General features: G+C 49.5%; 1 protein-coding gene across 5 annotated transcripts; it reads right to left on the bottom strand.

The window, feature by feature from the left end:
- Positions 1-3441: 3441 nt before the first annotated feature.
- Positions 3442-20087, bottom strand: Cys1 (cystin 1). 5 transcript variants are annotated; one of them, XR_007978386.1, is made up of 5 exons: positions 18926-20087; positions 7617-7666; positions 4892-5221; positions 4740-4800; positions 3442-3765 (listed from the first exon to the last, which is right to left on the bottom strand). XR_007978386.1 is itself a non-coding variant. In XM_052186041.1 (4 exons), the coding sequence occupies exons 1-3, from the start codon at positions 19202-19204 to the stop codon at positions 5116-5118; spliced, it is 435 nt and encodes a 144-aa protein (XP_052042001.1). In that variant the 5' UTR covers positions 19205-20087; the 3' UTR covers positions 3442-4800; positions 5074-5115. The 5 variants fall into 5 exon arrangements, 2 of the variants coding, with proteins under 2 accessions (XP_052042001.1, XP_052042000.1); XR_007978387.1 differs by having other exon boundaries at positions 5074-5221; XR_007978385.1 differs by having other exon boundaries at positions 4740-5221.
- Positions 20088-22112: the final 2025 nt, after the last annotated feature.

Raw genomic sequence — 22112 nt, 5'->3', positions numbered from 1 at the left:
TCGCAGACAAGACTTGAGTACTGTGTTATATAACTGTGTTCATGTAGGTCTGGAAGATTCATCATGTATTGGCCTAACTTGAACTCTTACTGGGTGGTTCTAGTTGGTTTCAGAGAAAGTAATACAATGCTTTCTCTGAAAAGCAAAGAAGTCAACCCAAAAGAATCTTTGCAGCAGTGTTGCCTAACAGTAGTGGAGACTGGCTTCCATCTCCGCCAGTACCAGCCATCTATAGCAAGGGTCAGGGCAAGATTCCCCGTGTGTCCTCCCTGCCCACCTCTTGGCACCCAGCTGGCCTATACAATGCAGAGCACACATCAGTCAGACCCCATAGTAGCCTTGGGACTCTGGAGACATGGGTACCACTGCTGCAGAGAGACTGTGTGCTAGAGAGCAGGGTGAGGTCTCCCCTGTTGCTCCTGGCCTCCTGTAGACAGAGACTGACCTGGGGTCATCAGGGTGTGAGTCCAGACACCCACCCTTCCTAATGAGTGCCTGAGGCTTACCCATCGATCTCTGCCTCCTGGACACATAATATACCTCACCTCTCATTTTATTTGTCCAGGGCCTGGCTGCACTAAGCCTGGCATGAACTGTGTCCTCTTGTCTGTCATAGATGTTCCACAACAGGAATTGCTCTTGCAGTAATCTGGACTGCAAGTAGTCTAAAGATTATATGATTTATATATATATATATATACACATACATACATATATGCCTCATCCAGGCACCAGCAACTTTGGGGTACAAGTATTTCTCCACCTTGCCTGGGACCCCATGCCAGCACTAGAAAAGGTTTCTGTATAGCCCTGGTGTCCCGGACTCTCCGCATTGACCCAGATGCTCTGGCAGATGTAATGCCCCCTCTTTCCTGTTGGTGGTCTCCTTCCCCAAGAATTAGCCTAACCTTTGGGGGGTTCTTTGTTAGCCCCCAGAAGGATTTCTTACTACTCCGGGCAGCCACTGCTTCTCTCAAGAGCACATGGTGTTACTGTTGTGTGTTTACCTTGGGAAGTCAAACCTGTCCTCCAGTACCACAAGCAACCACACACTGTTGCTTCAGTTTCTGGATGTGTAGTTTTAGGGCCCACCCTTCTAGTCTCCTGTGTGGTCTCATCCTGAGGCACCAGCAATTTTGTGATTGCAAGCTATGGTTCAACTACTACTGGGGGTTCAAGTACTTTTCTGTCTTTCCTAGGGCCCCATGCCTAGAGCTGGCAACTCCTCCATTGTAGTCCTAGTTGTCCTGGAACTCACTCTGTAGACTGTGCTAGCTTCAAACTCAAAGATCCACCCGCCTCTGCCTCCCAAGCGCTGAGAATTCAAGGGGCATGCCACCATTGTCCAGCAAATGAAGGATTTCTTTACACCGTGAAAGAGTTCCTGCCTTTTAAGGTCTAAGTTTACCCCAAAGTCCAGGCTAGCACCCTAAAAAAGTTTTATAGAGCCTCCTTCCTAAAGGAGGGAACTAACCTTCAGGGTCTAATATGTGACTTATGGGTCAGCAGGAGGGCTCAATGGGTAAAGGCACCTGTTACCAAGCCCAGGGCTGGAGTTTGCCTGGTGGAAAGAGAGCGCCAGCTCCTACAAATTGTCCTTGGACTTCCACACGTGCACCACAGCCCAAACACCCATATACTACACACGCACATGCTTGTGTGTATGCACACACAAAGATTAAAACTCTTTAAAGTAAAATGCGATTTATGCTCTTACTGCTCAGAGTCACCCAAGGGCTCCTTCCTCCTGTGTCCCAATAACTTACTAAGCATAGTCTCCCTGAGTCTGGAAGATTTGATTTAGGAACCCCCTTCTGTGAAAGATCCCCCACCTGTCTACTGAGAGTCTTAAGTTGGAAACTAGTTCCTATCTGAGGAGGACTCCTGAGCTGCACGGCCCCAGGGGCAGACGGTGCCTATGGTGTGGCTGCATGTGGGGAGTCAGAGGATAACCTGTAGGAATCGCTTCTTTCCTTCTACCACTGGGCCCCTGGGGATGGAACTCTTTTGTTTGGGTTTTTTGGGTTTTTTGTTTGTTTGTTTGTTTGCTTTTGTTTTGGTTTGGTTTTTTTTTTTTTTTTTTTTTTTTGGTTTTTTGGATTTGGTTTTTTGAGACAGAGTTTCTCTGTATAGCTCTGGCTGTCCTGGAACTCACTCTGTAGACCAGGCTGGCCTCCCAGAGTGCTGGGATTACAGGTGTGTGTCACCGCCTGGGATGGAACTCTTAAGTTGTCAGACTTAGCAGCTGAGCCATCTCCTTGACCCTTAAAAAGAAAGTATTTCCAGGACAGCCAGGGCTACACAGAGAAACCCTGTCTTGAGAAATCAAAACAAAACCCTACATTTTATTTCTGCCCAATTCTTGACAGGAGGCAAAATACCCCATGGACCTAACACTCACCCGGCTGCTGCTCATAGATACCTGGTCTCCAGAGTGCAGCCCAGTGAGGAGGGAAGCTCTGTCAGGGGGACTGTGTCATCCATTCATGAATCCCAGCATCTACCAGGGGTGGGACTCCCTGCCAGGGTTCAGGGCATCGTTCCAGGAAATGAAGTGGCTCTGGGAAATTTGGAACACCAAAAAAAAAAAAAAAAAAAAAAAAGAGGCTGTTAAGACTTTGTACCAGGCAGTTTGGGCCAGTCCCTGCTGGTGGAGAAGGCTCCTGCCAAGCTGACCCAGGACCTCATGGACACAAGAGCAGAGATTCAGGAGCTTCTCAAGGCTCTGCCCTTCTGTCCTGAAAGCCAACCCGTGATTTCTGACCAGGACTCGGGTTTTCTCAAACACAGCTTTCACACATCTCGAGGAAGATCTGCTGCAGGGCCAGTGGCCATCTGTGGTTCCTTAGACCCTCGTGGGAGACAGGGTCAGTTCATGCTTTATGTGGGAGACCCCACAATCTGCTTAGAGCTGAGCAGTGTGGCTAGCCAGCTGGGACATAGGTGGATACCTGGTACCTGGGCAGTACCTGAAATGCTCCTGTAGGAGGCAGTGTTACCCAGCTCCACCTCTTGCAGCCTCTCTGGAGCCTGATTTTCCCAGGACCACAGCTCATCAGTTGGCACTCACTTGGTTTGGCTGGCCACTGCTCAGTAGATCCTTTTCTGCAACTTAGGGTTTTGTTTGGTTTGGGTTTGTTTTTTTCTTTAAATCTGGGAACAGCAGTGGCTTCTTAGGTTTGAGAAGATGCATATCTCCATGTTGATAATGTTAACTTCTGTGGGGTGTATTTTTTTCTGTCTTAGCACCTTGATCTCATTAAGGGCTTCCTTAGGAAATGCAGAACTACTGTCTTTCTCCTCTCTTTTTATCCCCCATCTTCCTTTTAATCACATGAACGTCCCCATTGGAACAAACACATAACAGATGTAAATATTTACAGCATCAACTTCAAAAGCCTGATCCCGTTCTTCGGTTAAAAAAAAAGTAACATTTTAACCTCTTTTAAAATAAGCATTTTTAATATTTGTGTTATTAAAATAGAAACAGCTTTCATTTTCATAGCAAAAGCAGCCCTTTGGGCTCCAGTAAGACAGTTAGTTGCTAGCTCTGGGAGTGTTTGACCGACTGGTAGACAGTGACTCTGGGCTCCGACCGTAGCACAAGTCTCCCAGCCAAGAACTCATAGGCACTCCTGTCAAGTCAGCGAGTTCATGGAATCATTTGCAGGTGACAGCAAAGGGCCGCAGGTGCGGGGACAGTCTCAGTGACCATTCTTCCTCAGTTCCTGAGATGCTCTAGGTTGTGTTCTGAGGATTCATGGGCTGGCAGAGGGAAGATGCTGGTGAAGGTCGCTGCCTTGGTCCGGGGAGGCAGACCTGTTTTGACCTTAGCTAAAGTTGCCGTTGTTTCCCGATTCTCTACCCCCTTTTCTGACAGACTGTCAGGACACAGTCCAGGCTGCATTTGAATTCACTATGCAGCCTTAAGGTCTCTAGCCTGATGGTTGCAGGGATGTGGGCTTGTCCCTCCACTCACAGATCTATAAACCCTTCCAGGATTCCACACCCACGCAAGACCAAGCAAGGCCCCACAGGACCACACAAGCCGTTCCTTCCTTCCCACCGGCTTTCTATATTTTCCCGTCTGTCAACTGGGAATGCTTGAGGTCCCCTTTGACATCATTATTGTGACTACCTTCCACCCAAAGCAGGAAGAAGGAGAAGAGGCTCATGGTGTTAGCCAGACTGCCAGCCAGAAGGGAAACTGGAGAGCGATTCCCATGAAGGCCTTTGCTGTGCACCCTGTGCACCGCCTCCCTCAGTTCCAACGCAGCTCCGCGCTCGGGGATGGATAAAGCACAATGGGCCCCGGAAGACGGCAGGGCTGGAAGACAGGGCTGCCAAACTGATAGGGCTTGAAAGACCTCACAGAACCTCCAGGATTCTCCCCGAGAGAGAAACTGAGAGGCCCAGAGAGGGAAGTGATAGCAGGCTAGTGTAATACCGGGATGCCAAGCAGCCTCTGGGCCCCAGCCCTCTCTCTTCCTACTACACCCAAGAGGGGAGGCTGTTATGCTGTGACTCGGAGGGGCCTCCAGCATGCGGAAGGCAGAAGCCAAGGGACTCAGGCCCCGGGTCCTTGCAGCTCGCTGTTACCTCTAAGCTGTCCGAAATACAATCCCTGGACCCACGTAGACCCACACGCTCAGCATCTGCCTGCCATCCACAGAAACTGACATACATGGAGGTAGCTGCATCCCTCTGGAGAAATCTTAGTGTGAAGACTGAGAACATACCTTGGTGGAAACTTCTAGAAGCCTGTGGCACAGATACCAAGAGGGGTTGACCCTTCCCCACCTGGAAAATGAGTAAGTAGAGCAAGCGTTCAGAACCCAGGGGGCCCACACAGCCAGGCTACCCCTCAGAGAGAGGAGGAAGGCACGCACACCTGTGGCCTGGCGCCTACATGCCCCTCACTCTTGGTCTGCCTGGCCATCGGCAGGACTCCGACCGTGAATCTTAAAAGATCAGTTTGGGAAAATAGCTGTATTCTAGAAGTGGTTCCTCTCCGGCCAGGTCACGGACGGGTAGGGCAAGCTGGTGCCCTTGACTCCACCCCAGCTCGAAGACCTGCAAGGCCTGGGCAGTGGTGTCCAGGGCTGCTCGTCCAGCTCAGCGGCAGTACTCCCGCTCAATGCTCGCCATGAGTTCCTCTTCGGAGTAATCATAGGAGATGGCCGACTGCCCCTCGGGTCTCTTGGGGCTGTTCCCTGGGGCTCTGTGGGTGAGAAATGCAGACGTTGGTGGATCTACCTTCAAACTCCTATCTCCCCTAGCAACCACAGTGGTCTTTAAGTGGTCCATCCTGACATCTGAACCAAAACCCTCTGCTCTGGGGACATCCGAATCTCTTTCCTTCACAGCCGGCACATAGACATGACCATCTTCACTTGTCCTCCCATTTCATCCACCAAGACCTGCAATGAGGGTGCAGCAGGGCAAGTCAGACGCCCAGGCCCATCTGAGGTTCCTAGCTGACCCTCTGAAAACAACATCCGGGACTCTGTACACTTCTCCCAAAACACAGAGTGAGGGTCCTAGGTAAGCTGCTTGACCTTCAGAGATCTGACTGCTGCCAAAGCATCTGCCTTTCCTACGGTGCCTGCAGAGCAAAGGGGGACATCCAAATGCTTTGGAGGAGGGCAGAACTCAGCTGGCTTTGATGCACAGTAGCTGTGTGTGGTGGCTCTTCCTGGTTGTCAACTTGACTATATCTGGAATGAACTACAATCTAGGATTGGAAGGCTCACCTATGATCCTAATCTGGAGGCTCAGAGATATAAGTTTCTGACCTGGATCTTGGCATGGAGATCTTGAAGCATAGTGGCTATGAATTTCAGAAGATTAAGATAAGGAGATCTCTGAGTTCAAGATCATCTGGGATTAAAGACGTGGAGGCACATGCCTTTAATCCGGGCCATACCCTTCGCTGGAGACCCACACGCCTGTAATCTGGGCCACACCCTCTGTTGGAGACCTATAGCCTTTAATCTGGGCTACACCCTCTGCTGGACATATATAAGGATATTGGAAGAAGGAAGATTTACTCTTTCTTGCCTGCTTGCCTCGTGGGACTGAGCAACTGCTAGATCCTTGGACTTCCATCCACAGCTGCTGCTGACCATTGTTGGGGAATTGGACTATAGACTAAGTCAAAGACAAATTCCCTAACTATATAAAGACTATCCATACGTTCTGTGACTCTAGAGAACCCAAACTAATACACTGTGTGACTCTAGATTGGAATAGTGGTAGTGGCTACCCCTCCTGACTGCCTCTGGAGTCCCCTACTGACTGCTGTTAGAGAGAAAGGAATACAAGGGACCACCACACCATCGGAACAAGCTAGGACTGTGCAGGAAGTTGGCTTCCTGCCATCCTGGAGACCCTCAACAGGAACAAGCCCTTCTAGGCTTGGCCCTGCCAGCCCGTGGCACTAGTAGACATGAAAACTGAGACAGTGAAAGCTGAAGCAGTTGGTATCCAAGGGTGCTGGGAAGTGGCTATAGCCTCCCCTCACTATTCCTCTCCCACTATGCACGCTGACATCCCTGCGGGTGGATACCCAGAGGAAGGGACAGGAGAGACATGGACAGAGCAGCAGGAGTCTGACAGAGCAGCGCAGTGTCCCATGCACTCTAAGGACTAGAAGCACTGACATTCTTCTCCGTGTGTGTGTGTGTGTGTGTGTGTGTGTGTGTGTGTGTGTGTGTTTATGTGTATTTACTTAACTGTGTATGTGTGTGCATATGTGTATAAGGGCTCATGCTGTGACATACAATAGATGTTGAGGGACAGCGTGCAGATGTTGGGTTCTCCCTCTCTGTCTTGTGGGTTCTGGAGACTGAACTTAGGTTGTCAGACTTGGTGGCAAGTTCCTTTACCTGTGGAGCCGTCTTGCTGCCTCCCCCATTTTATCTCTGCACTGGGCAGTGCACCTAAGGCACTGCACACACCAGGCAGGCTCCCACTAGACTGTGTTCCCTGCCCCTGAGGAGTTTTAAAGGCAAAGAGTCCCGGGCCCTGGGACTCTACTGACAGGGTTTGGGGTGAGTTTTGTTGTTTTTATTGCTTATTTGCTTGTTTGTTTTAGACAGTGTCTTGCCCTGTAGCCCTAGCTAGCCTGGACCTTGCTGTAGACCAGGTGGGGCTGGAACTCTTGCCTCTGCTTCTGCCTCTGTGTCTTAAGTGCTGGAATTAAAGGCTGAGCCACCAGCCTGGCAGTACTGCATGTGAAACTTGTGGGAGTTTTAAGTGCGTTTTCTTGATTGTTTTGGAGCAGCTGTGAAATCTTTACAGCCAAGGACAGTTTTTACAGATAAAGCCACGGAGTACAGCGGGACACCCAAGTATATCTGAACAAACCTGAAGGGTCCAGAGTGGTCACAGAGAAGCCAGATCATGAGGGAGGGAGGGAGGGAGCCAGGAAACCTGGAAGCTAGGTCAGGTCAGGAGGCCTTTCAGAGCTGCTGTGGGGCCCAGGCTCTGAAGCCGCCCTTCACGCCCCTTGAGGGCACAGCTCTACATGTTAAGAGCCTCACAGCCTGCAGGACACCGGACTGGAAGGCTCGAAGTGGCTGGAAGGGCTGCTTCAGGCTCCTCCCCATACTTACTCAGAGGCACAGCTGTCTTCAGGGCTGCCCTTAACCTTCTCTGGGGACACCTTGAGCAGGGAGATAGGAAAAGGCATCAAAAACTTGTCACCAGTATAGTGGATTAACACTCCGGCTTTCTGGACGGGACAACAGCCACCATGTTTAAATCAGAGTCTGTAAACAGCAGAATAGAGACACTTTTCCTCGGACTCTGGAGCCCAGTTACCCATTTTACAGTCAAGAAAACTGAGGCCATGGGAGAGACTTATAAAACTCATAAATGAACAAGCAAATAAATAAGAGACAGCAGTACTGAGTTCAGATCTCTTGCCTCCTAACTACTACCACTTAGGGGTTCATTCTGTCTCTCACCTCCAGACATCAGTGTCCCAATGTGCCTAGCACGAGACCATCCTATCCCTACCTCCAGGGATATCATCCAGGCTCAAGAGCCTTGTACCTTCCCTTCAGCAAATATGCACTAAATTCATGTTTAACCTGGGCACACACCTGTAATCCCAGCATGTGGGATGCTGGGCTGGAGACTGGCTCAGCGGTTAAAAGCACTGACTGCTCTTCCTGAGGTCCTGAGTCCAATTCCCAGCAACCACATGGTGGCTCGCAACCATCTGTAATAGGATCTGATGCCCACTTCTGGAGTGTCTGAAGAGAGCTATAGTGTACACACACACACACAATATATATATATATATATATATATATATATATAACTGGAACGACTACAGTTCTTTAAGAAGAACTGTGAGCTGGGCAGTGGTGGTGCACGCCTGTAATCCCAACACTCTGGGATGCAGAGGCAGGTGGATTTCTGAGTTTGAGACCAGCCTGGTCTACAGAGTGAGTTCTAGGACAGCCAAGGCTGTACAGAGAAACCCTGTCTCGGAAAAAAGCAAATCCAAAAAAAAAAAAAAAAAAAAAAAAAAGAACTGTGAGCAGTATGTACACTGCTTATAGGTAACCTAGCCTAAAGCATTTTGCTATAGCAACTTGAAGCAACAGTGATCCAAAGATAACGGTTTAACACAACAAGTGTTAAGACTGGTCGCCTAGAGTCAAGAAGGACGTAGGTGAGACAGCAGCAGGCTGCTCTGCTTGGTGGCAGCCTGGAGAGCAGAGTCAGAGTGCTCCAGGGATGCGGGAGAGCAGAGTCAGAGTGCTCCAGGAATTCGGGAGAGCAGTTTCTTTTCTTTTTTTTTCTTTTTAAGATTTTATTTATTTATGTTATATGTATGATGAGTACACTGTAGCTGTCTTCAGACACACCAGAAGAGGCATTAGATACCATTACAGATGGTTGTGAGCCACCATGTGGTTTCTGGGATTTGAACTCAGGACCTGTGGAAGAGCAGTCAGTGCTCTTAACCACTGAGCCATCTCTCCAGCCTGGGAGAGCCGTTTCCAATTTGTAATTCTGTTCTAGAATCCATCAGAATAAACAAACACACAAAAAATTCAAACATTCAGTTAATCGACCATTACATTTTCTGGGGAAAGTGTGTGTGTGTGTGTGTGTGTGTGTGTGTACATGTGCATATGTAGGGTGGATGCATATGTGACACATGTGCACATCCATGTATAGAACAGGTCTACCTCTATCACTGTCTACTTTTCTGTTGACTTGGTATGGTTTTTCTCCAGGGTCTCTCACTAAACCCAGATCTCCAATACTGGCTAACTGGCTGGCCAGGGGGCTCCAGGGATCCCCTGTGTCAATCCCCAGAGCACTCAGGGTTATAGGTGCAAACCACCATATCCAGATTTTATGTGGGTGCCGGGACCTGAGCTCAGGCCCTCCTATTCGCTCACAGGCCCTCTGCTCACTGGCCCTTCTCCCCAGGCCGCAGGGAAGCTTTCTAAGGTTGTCTTGTTTTGTTTTGTTGACTCTAGATAGAGGTCGGTGGAGACATTACTCGGTAGTTGCGATGGCTATTCTTGGTTGTCAACCTGACTACATCAGAAGGAACTACAATGCAGAGCTCAAGGGCACACCTGAGAGATCGCTTTGCTCGGTTTGAAGCATGAGAACCCATTGCTAGTTCAGACCTTTGAGGTGGGAAGACATGCTGTCTTTGAACCAGAACGTGTGGCAAGAAGACACACCTTGTTGTTGTTTGTTTGTTTGTGTTTGTGTTTGTTTTTCCAGACAGGTTTCTTTGTGTAAGCGTGGCTGTCCTAGAACTAGCTATGTAGACCAGGGAAAACACACCTTTAATCCAGGCCACACCTCCTGCTGGAAGCCTGTATAAGGACATGGAAAAACAACAACAAAAAACAAAAAATCAGCCGGGCAGTGATGGTGCACGCCTGTAATCCCAGCACTCTGGGAGGCAGAGGCAGGCGGATTTCTGAGTTCGAGGCCAGCCTGGTCTACAGAGTGAGTTCCAGGACAGCCAGGGCTATACAGAGAAACCCTGTCTTGAAAAAACCAAATCCAAAAAACCTAAAAAAAAAAAAAAAAAAAAAAAAAAAAAAAGCCAAAAGCTTTTGTTCTTTGCCTGCCTGCTCTCCCCTCGCTAGCAAGTCCATTCCTTCACTGGCACCAGAGCCTACTTCTTTGGAATCCCAGTGTCTGCTGAAGACCAGCTGAGACATCCAGCCTTGTAGACTGAGCAACTTCTAGATTCTTGGGCTTTCCACTTGTAGAACACCATTGTTGGATTAGTTGGATCATAGCCTGTAAGTGACTCTAATAGATCTCCTTTCTATACATATAGAAAAGGAGATTCATTCTATATATTCTGCTTCTCTAGGGAGGCCTGACTAATACTGCAGTATAGATTGAGAGTGTTCGCATGAGCTGGAGAGATGGCTCAGCAGTTGAGAGAGCTGACTGCTCTTCCAGAGGTCCTGAGTTCAATTTCCAGCAACCACATGGTGGCCTTCATCCATCTGTGATGACATCCAGTGCCCTCTTCTGGTGTCTGGAGACAGCGACTGTGTAACTCCTATACATGAAGTGAATGAATCTTTAAAAAAAAAAAAAAAAAAAAAAAAGAGCCGGGCGGTGGTGGCGCAGGCCTGTAATCCCAGCACTCTGGGAGGCAGAGGCAGGCGGATTTCTGAGTTCGAGGCCAGCCTGGTCTACAGAGTGAGTTCCAGGACAGCCAGGGCTACACAGAGAAACCCTGTCTCGATAAAACCAAATCCAGAAAACCAAAAAAAAAAAAAAAAAAAAAAAAAAAAAAAAAGGCAAGCTAGTTTTCTCTACTCCTATAGGACACCTGGGTTTGGTTACCACACTCCTGTCAGCTTGGAACTCCCGGTCACTCCAGCCCTCAGGGATTCAATGCTGCCTTCTGGTCTCCACAGGCACCTGCATGCCTGTGCTACATATAAACGCACACAAACACATGCACACACAAATGAGTACTATTTTTAAAATCTATCTGAGGGTAATGTCACACACCAGTAATCCTAGCACTCAGGAAGCTGATGCAGGGGGATTAGGAGTTCAAAACCATTCCCAGCTGCAAAAGGAATTTGAGGCCAGCCTGGGCTCCATAAGACCCAGTCTCCAATATCAAAGAAAACATAACACCCAGAAAACAAAACACTTTACCTGTGGTAAAAATACACATTCCTGGGCTGGAGAGGTGGCTCAGCAGTTAAGAGCACCAACTGCTCTTCCGAAGGTCCTGAGTTCAAATCCCAGCAACCACATGTGACTCACAACCATCTGTAATGAGATCTGATGCCCTCTTCTGAGGTGTCTGAAGACAGCTACAGCAAGCAGGTCTGGAGCAAGTGGAGCCGGAGCAAGAAATGGAGAGTTTGCTCAGTGGTTAAGAGCACTGATTGCTCTCCTGGAGGTCCTGAGTTCAAATCCCAGCAACCACACGGTGGCTCACAACCATCTGTAATTAGATCGAATGCTCTCTTCTGGCATATCTGAAGACAGCTATGGTGTACTTACATACAATAAATAAATAAAAACCTAAAAAAAATACACATTCCCTACATTTGTTTTTCTAGTTTAGTTACTTCCAAGCGTGTGTTTCCCTTAAGCACATTCACATCATGACACACCAACGGGCCACACGGCTTTTCATCCTGCTGAACTGAAAGTTCACTAAACACTAACTCCCTGCGGCCTCTCCCAGCCCTTGGTAACGACCATGGTTGGTGTTTCCCATCTTTGCCTAGTCTGAGGACCCACAGGTAGTCACTCCTATAGATTTGTCCTTTGTCCTTCGGTGATGGGCACACTTTAAGGCCCATCCATCCATGGAGCGACGTCTGACAGAACTTCTAAGGAGTGAAACCCACCCTGTCCAGTGGATAGTCCCCGTGTGGTCCCTTCATCTACCTGCAGATAGACATGGTGTTGCTTCCAGCCGTGTCTGATCTGTGGTGGTGATGCTTCTGTGAACATGCTGTGAGCCAATCTCTTTGGACAACATGTTCCATCCTTCCGGGTATGCATGAAATTCCTTTCTCACATTCACACCAATCGCCCATCCTACAGCTTTCCATAACCTTTAGCTTCCTGTCCTGCTGAGGCTGGTTTGTTTGTTTGTTTGGTTGGTTGGTTAGGTTTTTTTTTTTTTTTTTTTTTTTTTTTGAGACAGGTTTCTCCGTGTAGCCCTGGCTGTCCTGGAACTCACTCTGTAGACCAGGCTGGCCTTGAACTCAGAAATCTGCCTGCCTCTGCCTCCCAAGTGCTGGGATCAAAGGCGAGCACGACAACAGCCCGGGTGGTTTGTTTTTTTATGAAGGCCTCTTACTCGGACACCTATCTCTTCGGTTCAGCTTCGCTGGAGCCAGCTTGGTCATCATCTGCTTGGCTGCTTCTCCTCTCATTAGGACTGTAAGGTTTGTTACGGTTTCTGACCAGGCAGGGGACAAGATCCAAGGGGGAATCCAGCATCAACCCCTGGACTTGCTGCTCATAGCAATACCTGCTTGATGATAACAGGGCGTCACGACCTTCCCTGGAGGCAGCCAGGATGACAGAACCTCACTGCCATGTGAACTGTGCCCACAGAACTGGCATCAGAAGAGCCACGTTCTGGCTGTTTGTGTTCTGGCATGTGCTTGTGAGCATGCGCCTTGGGGTAGCATGTGCTTGTGAGCATGCGCCCTGGGGTAGCATGTGCTTGTGAGCATGCGCCCTGGGGGTAGCATGTGCTTGTGAGCATGCGCCCTGGGGGGGGGTAGCATGTGCTTGTGAGCATGCGCCCTGGGGGGTAGCATGTGCTTGTGAGCATGCGCCCTGGGGTAGCATGTGCTTGTGAGCATGCGCCCTGGGGTAGGAGAAGGCATAGCTCCGCTCACCAGCTCAGGGAAGCTTTAGACAAACAAAGCACAGTCGTGCAAAGAACAGAGAACCTGAGGAGATGAAAAGGTGGCATCTCTTCAGGTCTCCTTGGACTCTTACAAGTGTGTGTGTGTGTGTGTGTGTGTGCGCGCGCGCGCATGCATGTGAATGTATTTGTAAGTGTGCACTCATGTATATATATATGTGTATATATATATATATATATATATATATATATATATATATATATATATATATATATATATATATATATAAGTGTATATATGTATACACTTGCACAGGCACACACACACATATTTAGAAATATACTGCCTACTTCCCTTACCAAAATACATCCTGCCTCTTCGATGGAATGTTCTCCCCTTGGTTGATCAGCTTTGTATGTATAGATCGTGCGTGTGCACAAATGTTATGTGCGATGCATATGGGGCACTGCGGGTGGCTAAGGAGCACAGCTTCGTACAGTCTTCATAAACATATGTAGAGATGCAGCCACAGCCACTAAACTGTGGGCATAAGAAAGCTCACAGCCCCCCTCACACACACACACACACACACACACACACACACCATGTTCTCGTCCCTGCCCCTCCCCGAGGACGCTCCTAATGTACTCTGCCACTGCAGACAGGTCTCCAGAGGAACGGAAGCCTCAGTGGCCTTCTTGCCACCTGACTTCTTACGGTGCTGTTCACCCGTACTGGCTGACGAACTCCTGTTTACTCCTGTGTGCTTGGATGTTGCCTTCTCTATGAATTCTCTTTCTCTGAATCCCAGGTTGGGGTTGGTTTGGTTGATTTTTAAATTTTAAATTTAAAAAAATTATTTAATTTTTTTAAAACTGTGCAACTTTGAACACTTTACAGACAGAAAAATATTAAGCGACCTCCAGCATTACCAGGGGGCAGTTTTCAGGATTTTGCCAGGCAGACTCCGCTCTTCACCACCAGAGGGCACTAGTCTTCCAGCACAGTGGTCAGTGTCAGTGGCCTCTTGGGAAGTGTTCCTTGTGGCTTCACCGAAAGCCCCAATCCTCCATAACCACCACCAGACCCCAATAGCAAGCGAGGCACATGAGCCTCCGTTCCTGACCCTAACAGAGCTGGGAACCCCACGGAGGGAGCAAGGCCCATCTGTGCCTTTCCACCCCAGGAACTGCACCTCTAGCTTGTAAAAATCTTACTCCTGGTGTCCTACTGATGCTACGATCTCCCAGGATCCTGCCCATAAGATCAGAAAGGAGCATCTGCCTTTCTATTTTCTTTCCATTTTCAAATTGTTTCTATTCAGAACTGACTTTTTTGAGATGGAGTCCCATAAAATAGCCTTGGCTGGCCTGGAGCTCCCTATGTAGACCAGGCTGGCCTCAAACTCATGGAACTCTGCCTGCCTCTGCCTCCCATGTGCTGGGATTACAGGGGTGCGCCACCACAGCCTGGCTTAGAAAGGCAATGGCAGTGGCTTCCCACTTGTGGCTTTCTGGTGCAATGTGCCATTCTTGTTGGGCTCCTACAGTGCCCCCTTTGCCACCTGTCACAATGAGGAGACTTCCGTTGCCTGAGGTTTCTCCACTCCTTGGCATTTCCTTGGCCCTGTCTTTCTGTTCCTTCCTCAGAGCCTCCTTGATGCAACATGGACTCCCATCCGTGGCCTTCCTAGCACTGTGTGAGTTCTTGGAGTCAGCCATGAGCTTCTCTCGCTCTTCTGGATGTGCCGTGGAGACCCCACTTCATGCTATTTACACGTGTGCTCTTTGCTGTAGCCTTCACTGCAGGCAGACTGGTGCTGTCTGCGAGCTCTTTGTTTTGTTTTTGTTGTGAGTCCAGCATCCCTAAGTCCCTCTGGCGAGTCTGCTTTGCAGCTGTGAGCTCCTTTCTGTTGCTTCTTCCCTTCAGAGTCCACAGCCATGATCACCCTAAAGTCTTGCTTGCCTGGTGGCAACAGACAAGATGCCCCCAGTCCCTTTTGACTCCAGCAAATATGAACTTGGCAAAAGTGGTAAACAAGGCGTCATTCAGCCTCAGGAGAAGGTAGCACTGTCCTACACAGGCTTGTGACGAATCCTACACACACACACACACACACACACACACACACACACGCACATGCACACGCACACACGCGCACACGCACACACGCGCGCACACACACACGCATACACACACACACACTGCCATGGCATTGTAACAAACATCTAAAAGGTGAGAGAACACTTCAGTTCCCTCCCCCACACTCCACGGATGGATCAATACGATACAGCTCACTTTACCCAGGAAGAGGCTGACTGATTGACAGGGCCTCCGCTGTGTCCTTCAAGATTACGAAATAACTTAAAAACACCAATTCAAATCCCTAGGTTTACTCAGCTTCCCCCTCTGCAGAATTTGAAGTTTCAAATACCCCAACTAATACCATTGATGTTCGAGTTTTAATGACTCCGGGAAAGGATTTCTGCCTTGAGCACTTCATGTGGCTATGAGATTAAAAATTAATCCCAAAGAGGAGCAGGAGAGGGGGTTGGGCCCATACAGGGAAAGTCTGTTTATAAGATGGTTCAAGCAGGACAATTCAAAATAGAATCACACATACATACAAATGCACATAAATAAAATAAAAGAATTAGAAAGATTATCCCTACCTTTATCTTTTTTTTATAACTCTCAATTTGGCAAAACTAAAACAACAGACAAATCCAACCTCAAAAAATGTCAAAATAGGGGTTGGAGAGACAGCCCCGTAGCTAAAAGCACAGGCTGTTCTTTCAGAGGTCATGAGTTCAAATCCCAGCAACCACATGGTGGCTCACAACCATCTGAAATGGGATCCAATGCCTTCTTCTGGTGTATCTGATGACAGCTATAGTGTACTCATATACATAGAATAAGTAAATAAATCTTTCTTTAAAAATTGTCTAAATAGCCATGACAGCAAACACCCGTAATCCAAGCAAGTTTTTGATCTTGTACACTGTAAATAAGTATAATTATTATGTCATTAAAAATAAAATATATTAAAAATATTTATAAACATGGAAAGAATACAAGATCAATATTAATACTCATTAAAATATAAACTAAAACTGTATCTTTTACTTTTATTATTTTTTAAGTTATTTGTATCTGTGTCTGTGTGGATTTGAGCAAGTGCAGTATCTTCAAAGACCAGACGGTAACATCATATCCCCTGGAACAATGCTTCTCACCCTGATGGTCATGACCCCACAAGGGGCTGAATGACTTTTTCTCAGGGGTTGTATATCAGAAATCCTGTGTAACAAATATTTAGATTACAGTTCACTAACAGTAGCAAAATTACAGTTATGAAGTAGCAATGAAAATAATCTCATGGTTGGGGGTCACCACAACATGAGAGAGTGTATTAAAGGGTTGTGGCATTAGGAAGGTTGAGAACTACCGCCCTGGAGGGAGTTACAGGGAGGTGTAGCAGCCTGACATGGGTGGTGGGAACTGAACTCAGGTCCTCTGCAAGAGCAGGAAGAACTCAGAGCCAGTGAGCCATCCTTCTAGCTCTCTAGAACAGTCATCCAGGGTAAGATGCGGGAGCGCAGGCAGGCTGACCAACTCAGCTACCACCCACGCCAACATCTGCTCCATCCATGAACTGCTGGAGCGTGTAAAGGGACAGGTCCTGCAGATCCAAAGCTGCAGGATCTCCATGACACAGGGCAACAACAGGACATCTGAGAGGAGTCCTGGTGAGGATCCAGTACTGATAGTGCAGCAGAAGCCAGAGGCCTGGAACCAGACCAGTGACTCACTGTAATGAACATTCACAAACAAAGAAGTGTGGACAGAGGGTGCACTGTGGGAAGCATTGTGACACACTGCATCTTCCATGGCAAGATGTTTGTTTGGGTTTGGGTTGGAGGGATGTGGGGAGGCTGCAAGGACAGAGGGCAGATAGGAAGGGACAGGGAGATGAGTGGGACTGGAGTGCATGATGTGACATTTATAAATACAGTATAACTCAGGGTGACAATTTGGGGGTCTGCATAATCAGCCCTAAAGCACTCCAGTCAAGGGTGGTTGTAATTGTTTGTCCTTGTTTTCTTTCTTTGGTTTTTCGAGACAGGGTTTCTTTGTGTAGCCATGGCTGTCCTGGAACTCACTCTGTAGACCAGGCTGGCCTCGAACTCAGAAATCCGCCTGCCTCTGCCTCCCAAGTGCTGGGATTAAAGGAGTGCGCCACCACTGCCCGGCTCTTTCTGTTTTTCCCAAGAGAGGATTTTTCTGTGTAGCCCTGGCTGTCCTGGAACTCACTCTGTAGACCAAGCTGGCCTCAAACTTCCAGAGATCTTCCTGCCTCTGCTTCCTGAGTGTTGGGCTGGGATTAAAGGCATGCACCACCCATCCCCTGACCACACTTCATTTCTTGAACCTACCTCCTCACATCTCTCTCTCTTTCTGCCACCCCTTGGTTCAAGGACTTGGTCAGTTGGACATTCAGAATAACCCTGCTGCATCATGGTGCCCCAAGCTTTCTTCTGTCTGATCCACCCTTCTCCTACTGCTGAGTAATCTCCTCAACAACACAAAAATCTCACCCTCTTCAGCCTTCAAATGCCCACTTCTTTCTCGACAAAGTCTACACCCCTAACATGGCAAGATGTAGCTGAAGACCTTTTCACGCCATACCCCAGCTAACCTAACTGTGCCAACCATCATGGGCACACAGAGCCCACTCTTCACCTCTGCTCATGTCCTCTGACTACTTCAGACTCAAGTCAATCTGCCCTTGGAGTTTGTCTGTCACTCCCTCCTGTGGACTCCTCAGCCTGAGACTTCTCGCTTCCCCCTGGATCCCAGACCAGCGCTCTGGGCACCTGTCTTTGTCCCTGATACCAAGTCCCCACTTAAGGGCTATAGCAGTGGCTGGGACTTCCTGTCTCTGTTATATTCTTCCAGGCTGATATTCTGAAAGATAGAGGGAAAGGCCGTTTATTTCCGAGCCTTTGGAAGTTTCCCAGGCGCTTGAAAATGACGCTGAAAAATTGTTTCCTTGCTATGTCAAAATCTCTCCCAGATCCCTTAACTGTTTATCCAGCGTTGGTGTTACATAACTGCAGGCTGATGTAGTCTTGGAGGAATCCCATTATATAATTCAGTCCTCACCACAGCTCACTTGTCCTGTTTTAAACCTCGACTGGGCCATGGGAAGGAGGGACGGACAGACGGACAGAGAGCTCTCTGTACCCAGGTCTTCTCTCCATCCCAGTGGCCTTTCCATGATGCTCGCCTGATAGCTGGGCCCAAGAAGACATTCCCTCCACCTCTGCCGGCCTGAAGAAACCTCTGGCTCCAGATAACTGTCTTTGGCACCCTCTTCCAGCCAGGAGTAGCTAAGACCCGCTCTGATTTTTAGCTTTGCAGCAGAGAAGATGTGCCAACCCAGCAAAGACATGTTTTTCTTGAACAGCGGGGGTGTTATTACAAGTGTTCAGCAAGAGAGGATAAGGAAGCTAAAAGAGTGAAAGCAACTTAAAAATAGCTTGTAATATGGGAATTGCCTGGCCAGCCAAGGATCCGGATGTGTCCGACGCGGCAGGGCGGTTTTTCCAACCACTGTTTGGCAGGTGGGCCACCCACTTATCGCCTCCTCCCACTGTAGTCCCTGCGGGCCAAAGCAGAGGCCCTTGCTGGTCAATTCCCACCTGGGCTGTAAGGATGCTGCAACCGGAACAGCAAGCAGCCCCGCCGGTAAAGGAAGGCAAACCCTGAGCCAGAAGAAAGTTCTAGGTGTCTCTGCCAACTGTTGTTTGTACTTGCTCCTTTAAGATTGTCTCTGTAAGTCACCGCGAAACAGAGAGAGTAGCGGGCACCCACCCAGGAGGCAGAGTGAGAATATGCAGGAGTGGGGGTAAGGAAGGGGCACAAAACCCTATAAAGGACTGGAGGGGGGGTGCACTCTGGGTGAGCTGGGGACAGAAGTGCCAAGTAGGACGGAGGCCTGGGTGGGAAGTCACTAGGGATGCAGAGGGATGAGTGGAGGGCCCGGCCCCCACACTCACCGCGGGTGGGAGCCTGGCGGGGCCTCGTGGGGTCGGCTCCTGGGGCCCCCAGGCCTCCGACTCTGCCAGCAACTGGTCCAGCAGGCGCAGGGTCTCCTCCCGGCCGCCGGGGGGCGTCGCAGGGCGGGGGTCGCGGTCGATCTCCTCCTGGGCCGCGGCTGTCGGGGCCTGGTCAGCCGCGCCGCCCTCCGAGGCTGTCTCTCCGGAGCCCGTCTGACGCCTGTCAGGGCTGCGCCGCCGCCTCGGGATCCGGCCGCTCCGGCTGCTGCCGCTGCCCATGGCGCGCACCCAGCCTGGAGCGCGCAGCGGGCGAACCGGGCGGGACTGGGGCGGGAGCGCGGCGGGCGGGATGGGGCGAGGGAGCAGCAAGGGGGACTCGGGAGGACTGAGCTGCGGAGGGATGGGGGGGTCACGGGGGATGGGAGCTATGAGAGATGGGGGGAGCGGGAGGAGTTACGGGGGGGGGCGCGGGGATGGAAGAGACAGAGAGGCAAGGGTGAGCTGGGAGGCTGGAGGACCTAGAGGCTGCGAGCGGAGGTGGGGGCGCTCCTCTGGGGGAGAATGGGAGGATGGGGGAAAGACTTGGAGGGGAAGGACAGAGTGGGGCGGGGGAGCGCCGGGGGACAAGGAGAAAACGAGGAAGGTGATCCTGGGGGAAGGAGGGTAAGAGGGATGAGGGGAGGGTGGGAGTGACCCGCCGTGAGACTCTCAGGAGGTGGGAAGTTAGGGGTGGTAGGGTGGTACTGTGGGGAGGTGCACAGGTTTAGTGTTGTATGGAAGGGAGCCTTAAAGGGTGCAGGGTGGGTAGACGGGTGGGAAGGAAATCAGAGCGAGAGGATCATCTTGGGGAAGTTTGGGGGATCCTCATGGAGCACGGGTGGGAGTCATGCTGGGAGCAAGGGGAGCAAGACACCGGCTGAAGGGAGCTGGGCGTGGAAGACAGAGGAGGAGTGCTTGCCGCAGAGCCTGATGCCAGGGAAGGGGAAGATCAGGAGTCAGGGGTGGAGAACAGCGCTAAGGGAAAGGAGGTCGTTGGGACTTCGGGTACAGGTCTGAGAGGGCAGAGACAAAGTGAGCGGGGAGGGGCACAGAAAAGGAGAGCCGGAGATGTGCGTGTGTGTGAGAAAGAGAGAATGTCCAGGGGAGGGGAGGGGAAAGGAGGGGAGAGCTTCAGGGTGGCCAGCCTGAGTGCTGGTTGAGAGGCGTGTACCAGGGTCTTGGGCGGGGCACACTGAAGGGGCGTGTCCCTGGACAGGGACGCTAGGTTAGGAGAGAAGACTAGAGTGGGCGTGAACTTGGGAGGGCAAGCTGCGCCTGGCCTGGGGGTGGTTAGATTGTGGAAGATTGCGACCCCGACCCCGGGGCGTGACAGGGTGAGTTTAGAGGTTGAAAGACCCCTGTCTGACCTCCGATTGGAGTTCCTCTGGCCTGTTCACCGCAGGCTCTGGCTTCCTTTTTTCCAGGTATAGATCTGGTTACTAAAGCTGTCGCCACTAAGGTTCCTACAGGCCTGGGGCGACCCTGGCTTGGCTAGATTTGTGCTTTTACGGGACAAGTTCTGGAGGCTTACCATAGGCTGATTCTTCGCCTGGTTCTCTTCCAGCACTTTCCAAGGCAGGGTGATTTAAAAACCCTGAGTTTGGTTTTCTCTGGTTTTGACTTGCCAATAACCCCATTCATACTGGCCAACCCAATGTAAAAGTGTAACTTTGGGCTAAATTCTCCCAATGGTGGCATGACATTTTATTATTTCCATTACCTCAGAAATAGACGTTAAAAACGTATACCCACGGAAGTGAGATAGATACACACGAGGCCAAGTCAATGTTTGTGTGTTTGTATTACCAAGAGAACTAGAGAAGAGGAAGTGTAGGCAATGGAGCCAAACACATGACTTGATGACATCTGGGTGTTTCAAGTGCACAGATGTGTCTAGGTTAGAAATTACTGACTTAAGTTTTCTCTTTATGAAAACAAATCTCATCTTGAAACTTCAAGCCAGGGGGAGGGAAAAAGTCAGAAAAGAATGAATTTTTCTTGAGCAAAGTTCAACTCAGTTTAATCATTTAAAAGAAAACACATTTTACTCCTGCCCAAGTAGAGTCTAGTCATGTGACTCAGAGTTTAAATATAGCCAGAGCTCCTGTGTTCTCCAGAGCAGCCAAATTTTTCCCTCTACTCTTGACTTCAACTGTTTTCCCCAGACTTGTCTCTGTGGCTGTGCTCACACAGGAGTCGTGCCAAAGCCTGTGTTCTCTCTGAGATCACGTATAATGTCAGCCACATTTGGAGCCCTGGCTTCCGTGAGAGTCTGGAAGGCCTAGACAGAGGGACACGTCACACTGCGTGCCTGTCATCTCAGCACTCATGAAGCAGAGGCAGACGATTAGGAGACCCAGGTCATCTTCAGGTATACTTTCTTAGAAAGTTTGAGAGGACAGTCTGGACTGCAGGAGACCATCTGAAAACAAGACCCACACTGATCCTGAGCTAGCAAGACACCTCCAAGATCATTTCTAAGGGTAGAGAAGGGTCTGCCCAGAGAGAGTTAGTCCCAGGAATCTCAAAGAATAAAAGACAAGAGCTGGGCCGGGCGGTGGTGGCGCACTCCTGTAATCCCAGCACTCTGGGAGGCAGAGGCAGGCGGATTTCTGAGTTCGAGGCCAGCCTGGTCTACAGAGTGAGTTCCAGGACAGCCAGGGCTACACAGAGAAACCCTGTCTCGAAACAAACAAACAAACAAACAAACAAACAAAAAAACCAAAAAACAAAAAAAGACAAGAGCTAAACCTCCAGGCAGGAATATTACAGCCACGTGTGGACTTTTGTTTTGTTTCGTTTGAGACAGGGTCTCACTTTGTCTCCCCTGGAACTCATTATGTAAACTAGGTTAACCTCAAATTTATAGAGATCCTCCTGCCTCTGCCTCTTGAGTGATGGGATTAAGGGCAAGTCTGTGGGGGCGTTTTATTAATTAATAATTTGTGGGACTGGAAAGTCTAAGTGTGGTGGTTTGAATAGATATGGCCCCTATAGACTCATGTGTTTGAATGTCTGACCCATAGAGAGTGGCACTATTAGGAGGTGTGGCCTTGATAGAGTAAGTGTGATCTTGGAAGAAGTGTATCACTGTGGGAGAGGGCTTTGAGGTCTCTTACGCTCATGTTCTGCCCAGTGTGGAGCACAG

Source organism: Apodemus sylvaticus, chromosome 6 (assembly GCF_947179515.1).
Source record: "Apodemus sylvaticus chromosome 6, mApoSyl1.1, whole genome shotgun sequence".
NCBI classification, from domain to species: domain Eukaryota; kingdom Metazoa; phylum Chordata; class Mammalia; order Rodentia; family Muridae; genus Apodemus; species Apodemus sylvaticus.
This window is presented reverse-complemented; position numbering and strand designations above follow the sequence as displayed.

What these genes read in the sequence shown, in the direction of transcription:
- Cys1 (XM_052186040.1), bottom strand. Translation starts at nt 19,204, where the DNA reads ATGGGCAGCGGCAGCAGCCGGAGCGGCCGGATCCCGAGGCGGCGGCGC. An exon ending in CCGCCAGGCTCCCACCCGCG is followed by an intron (nt 7,667 to 18,925) that starts GTGAGTGTGGGG and finishes TCCCTGCTCAAG; the next exon opens with GTGTCCCCAGAGAAGGTTAA. An exon ending in GAAGACAGCTGTGCCTCTGA is followed by an intron (nt 5,222 to 7,616) that starts GTAAGTATGGGG and finishes TCTCACCCACAG; the next exon opens with AGCCCCAGGGAACAGCCCCA.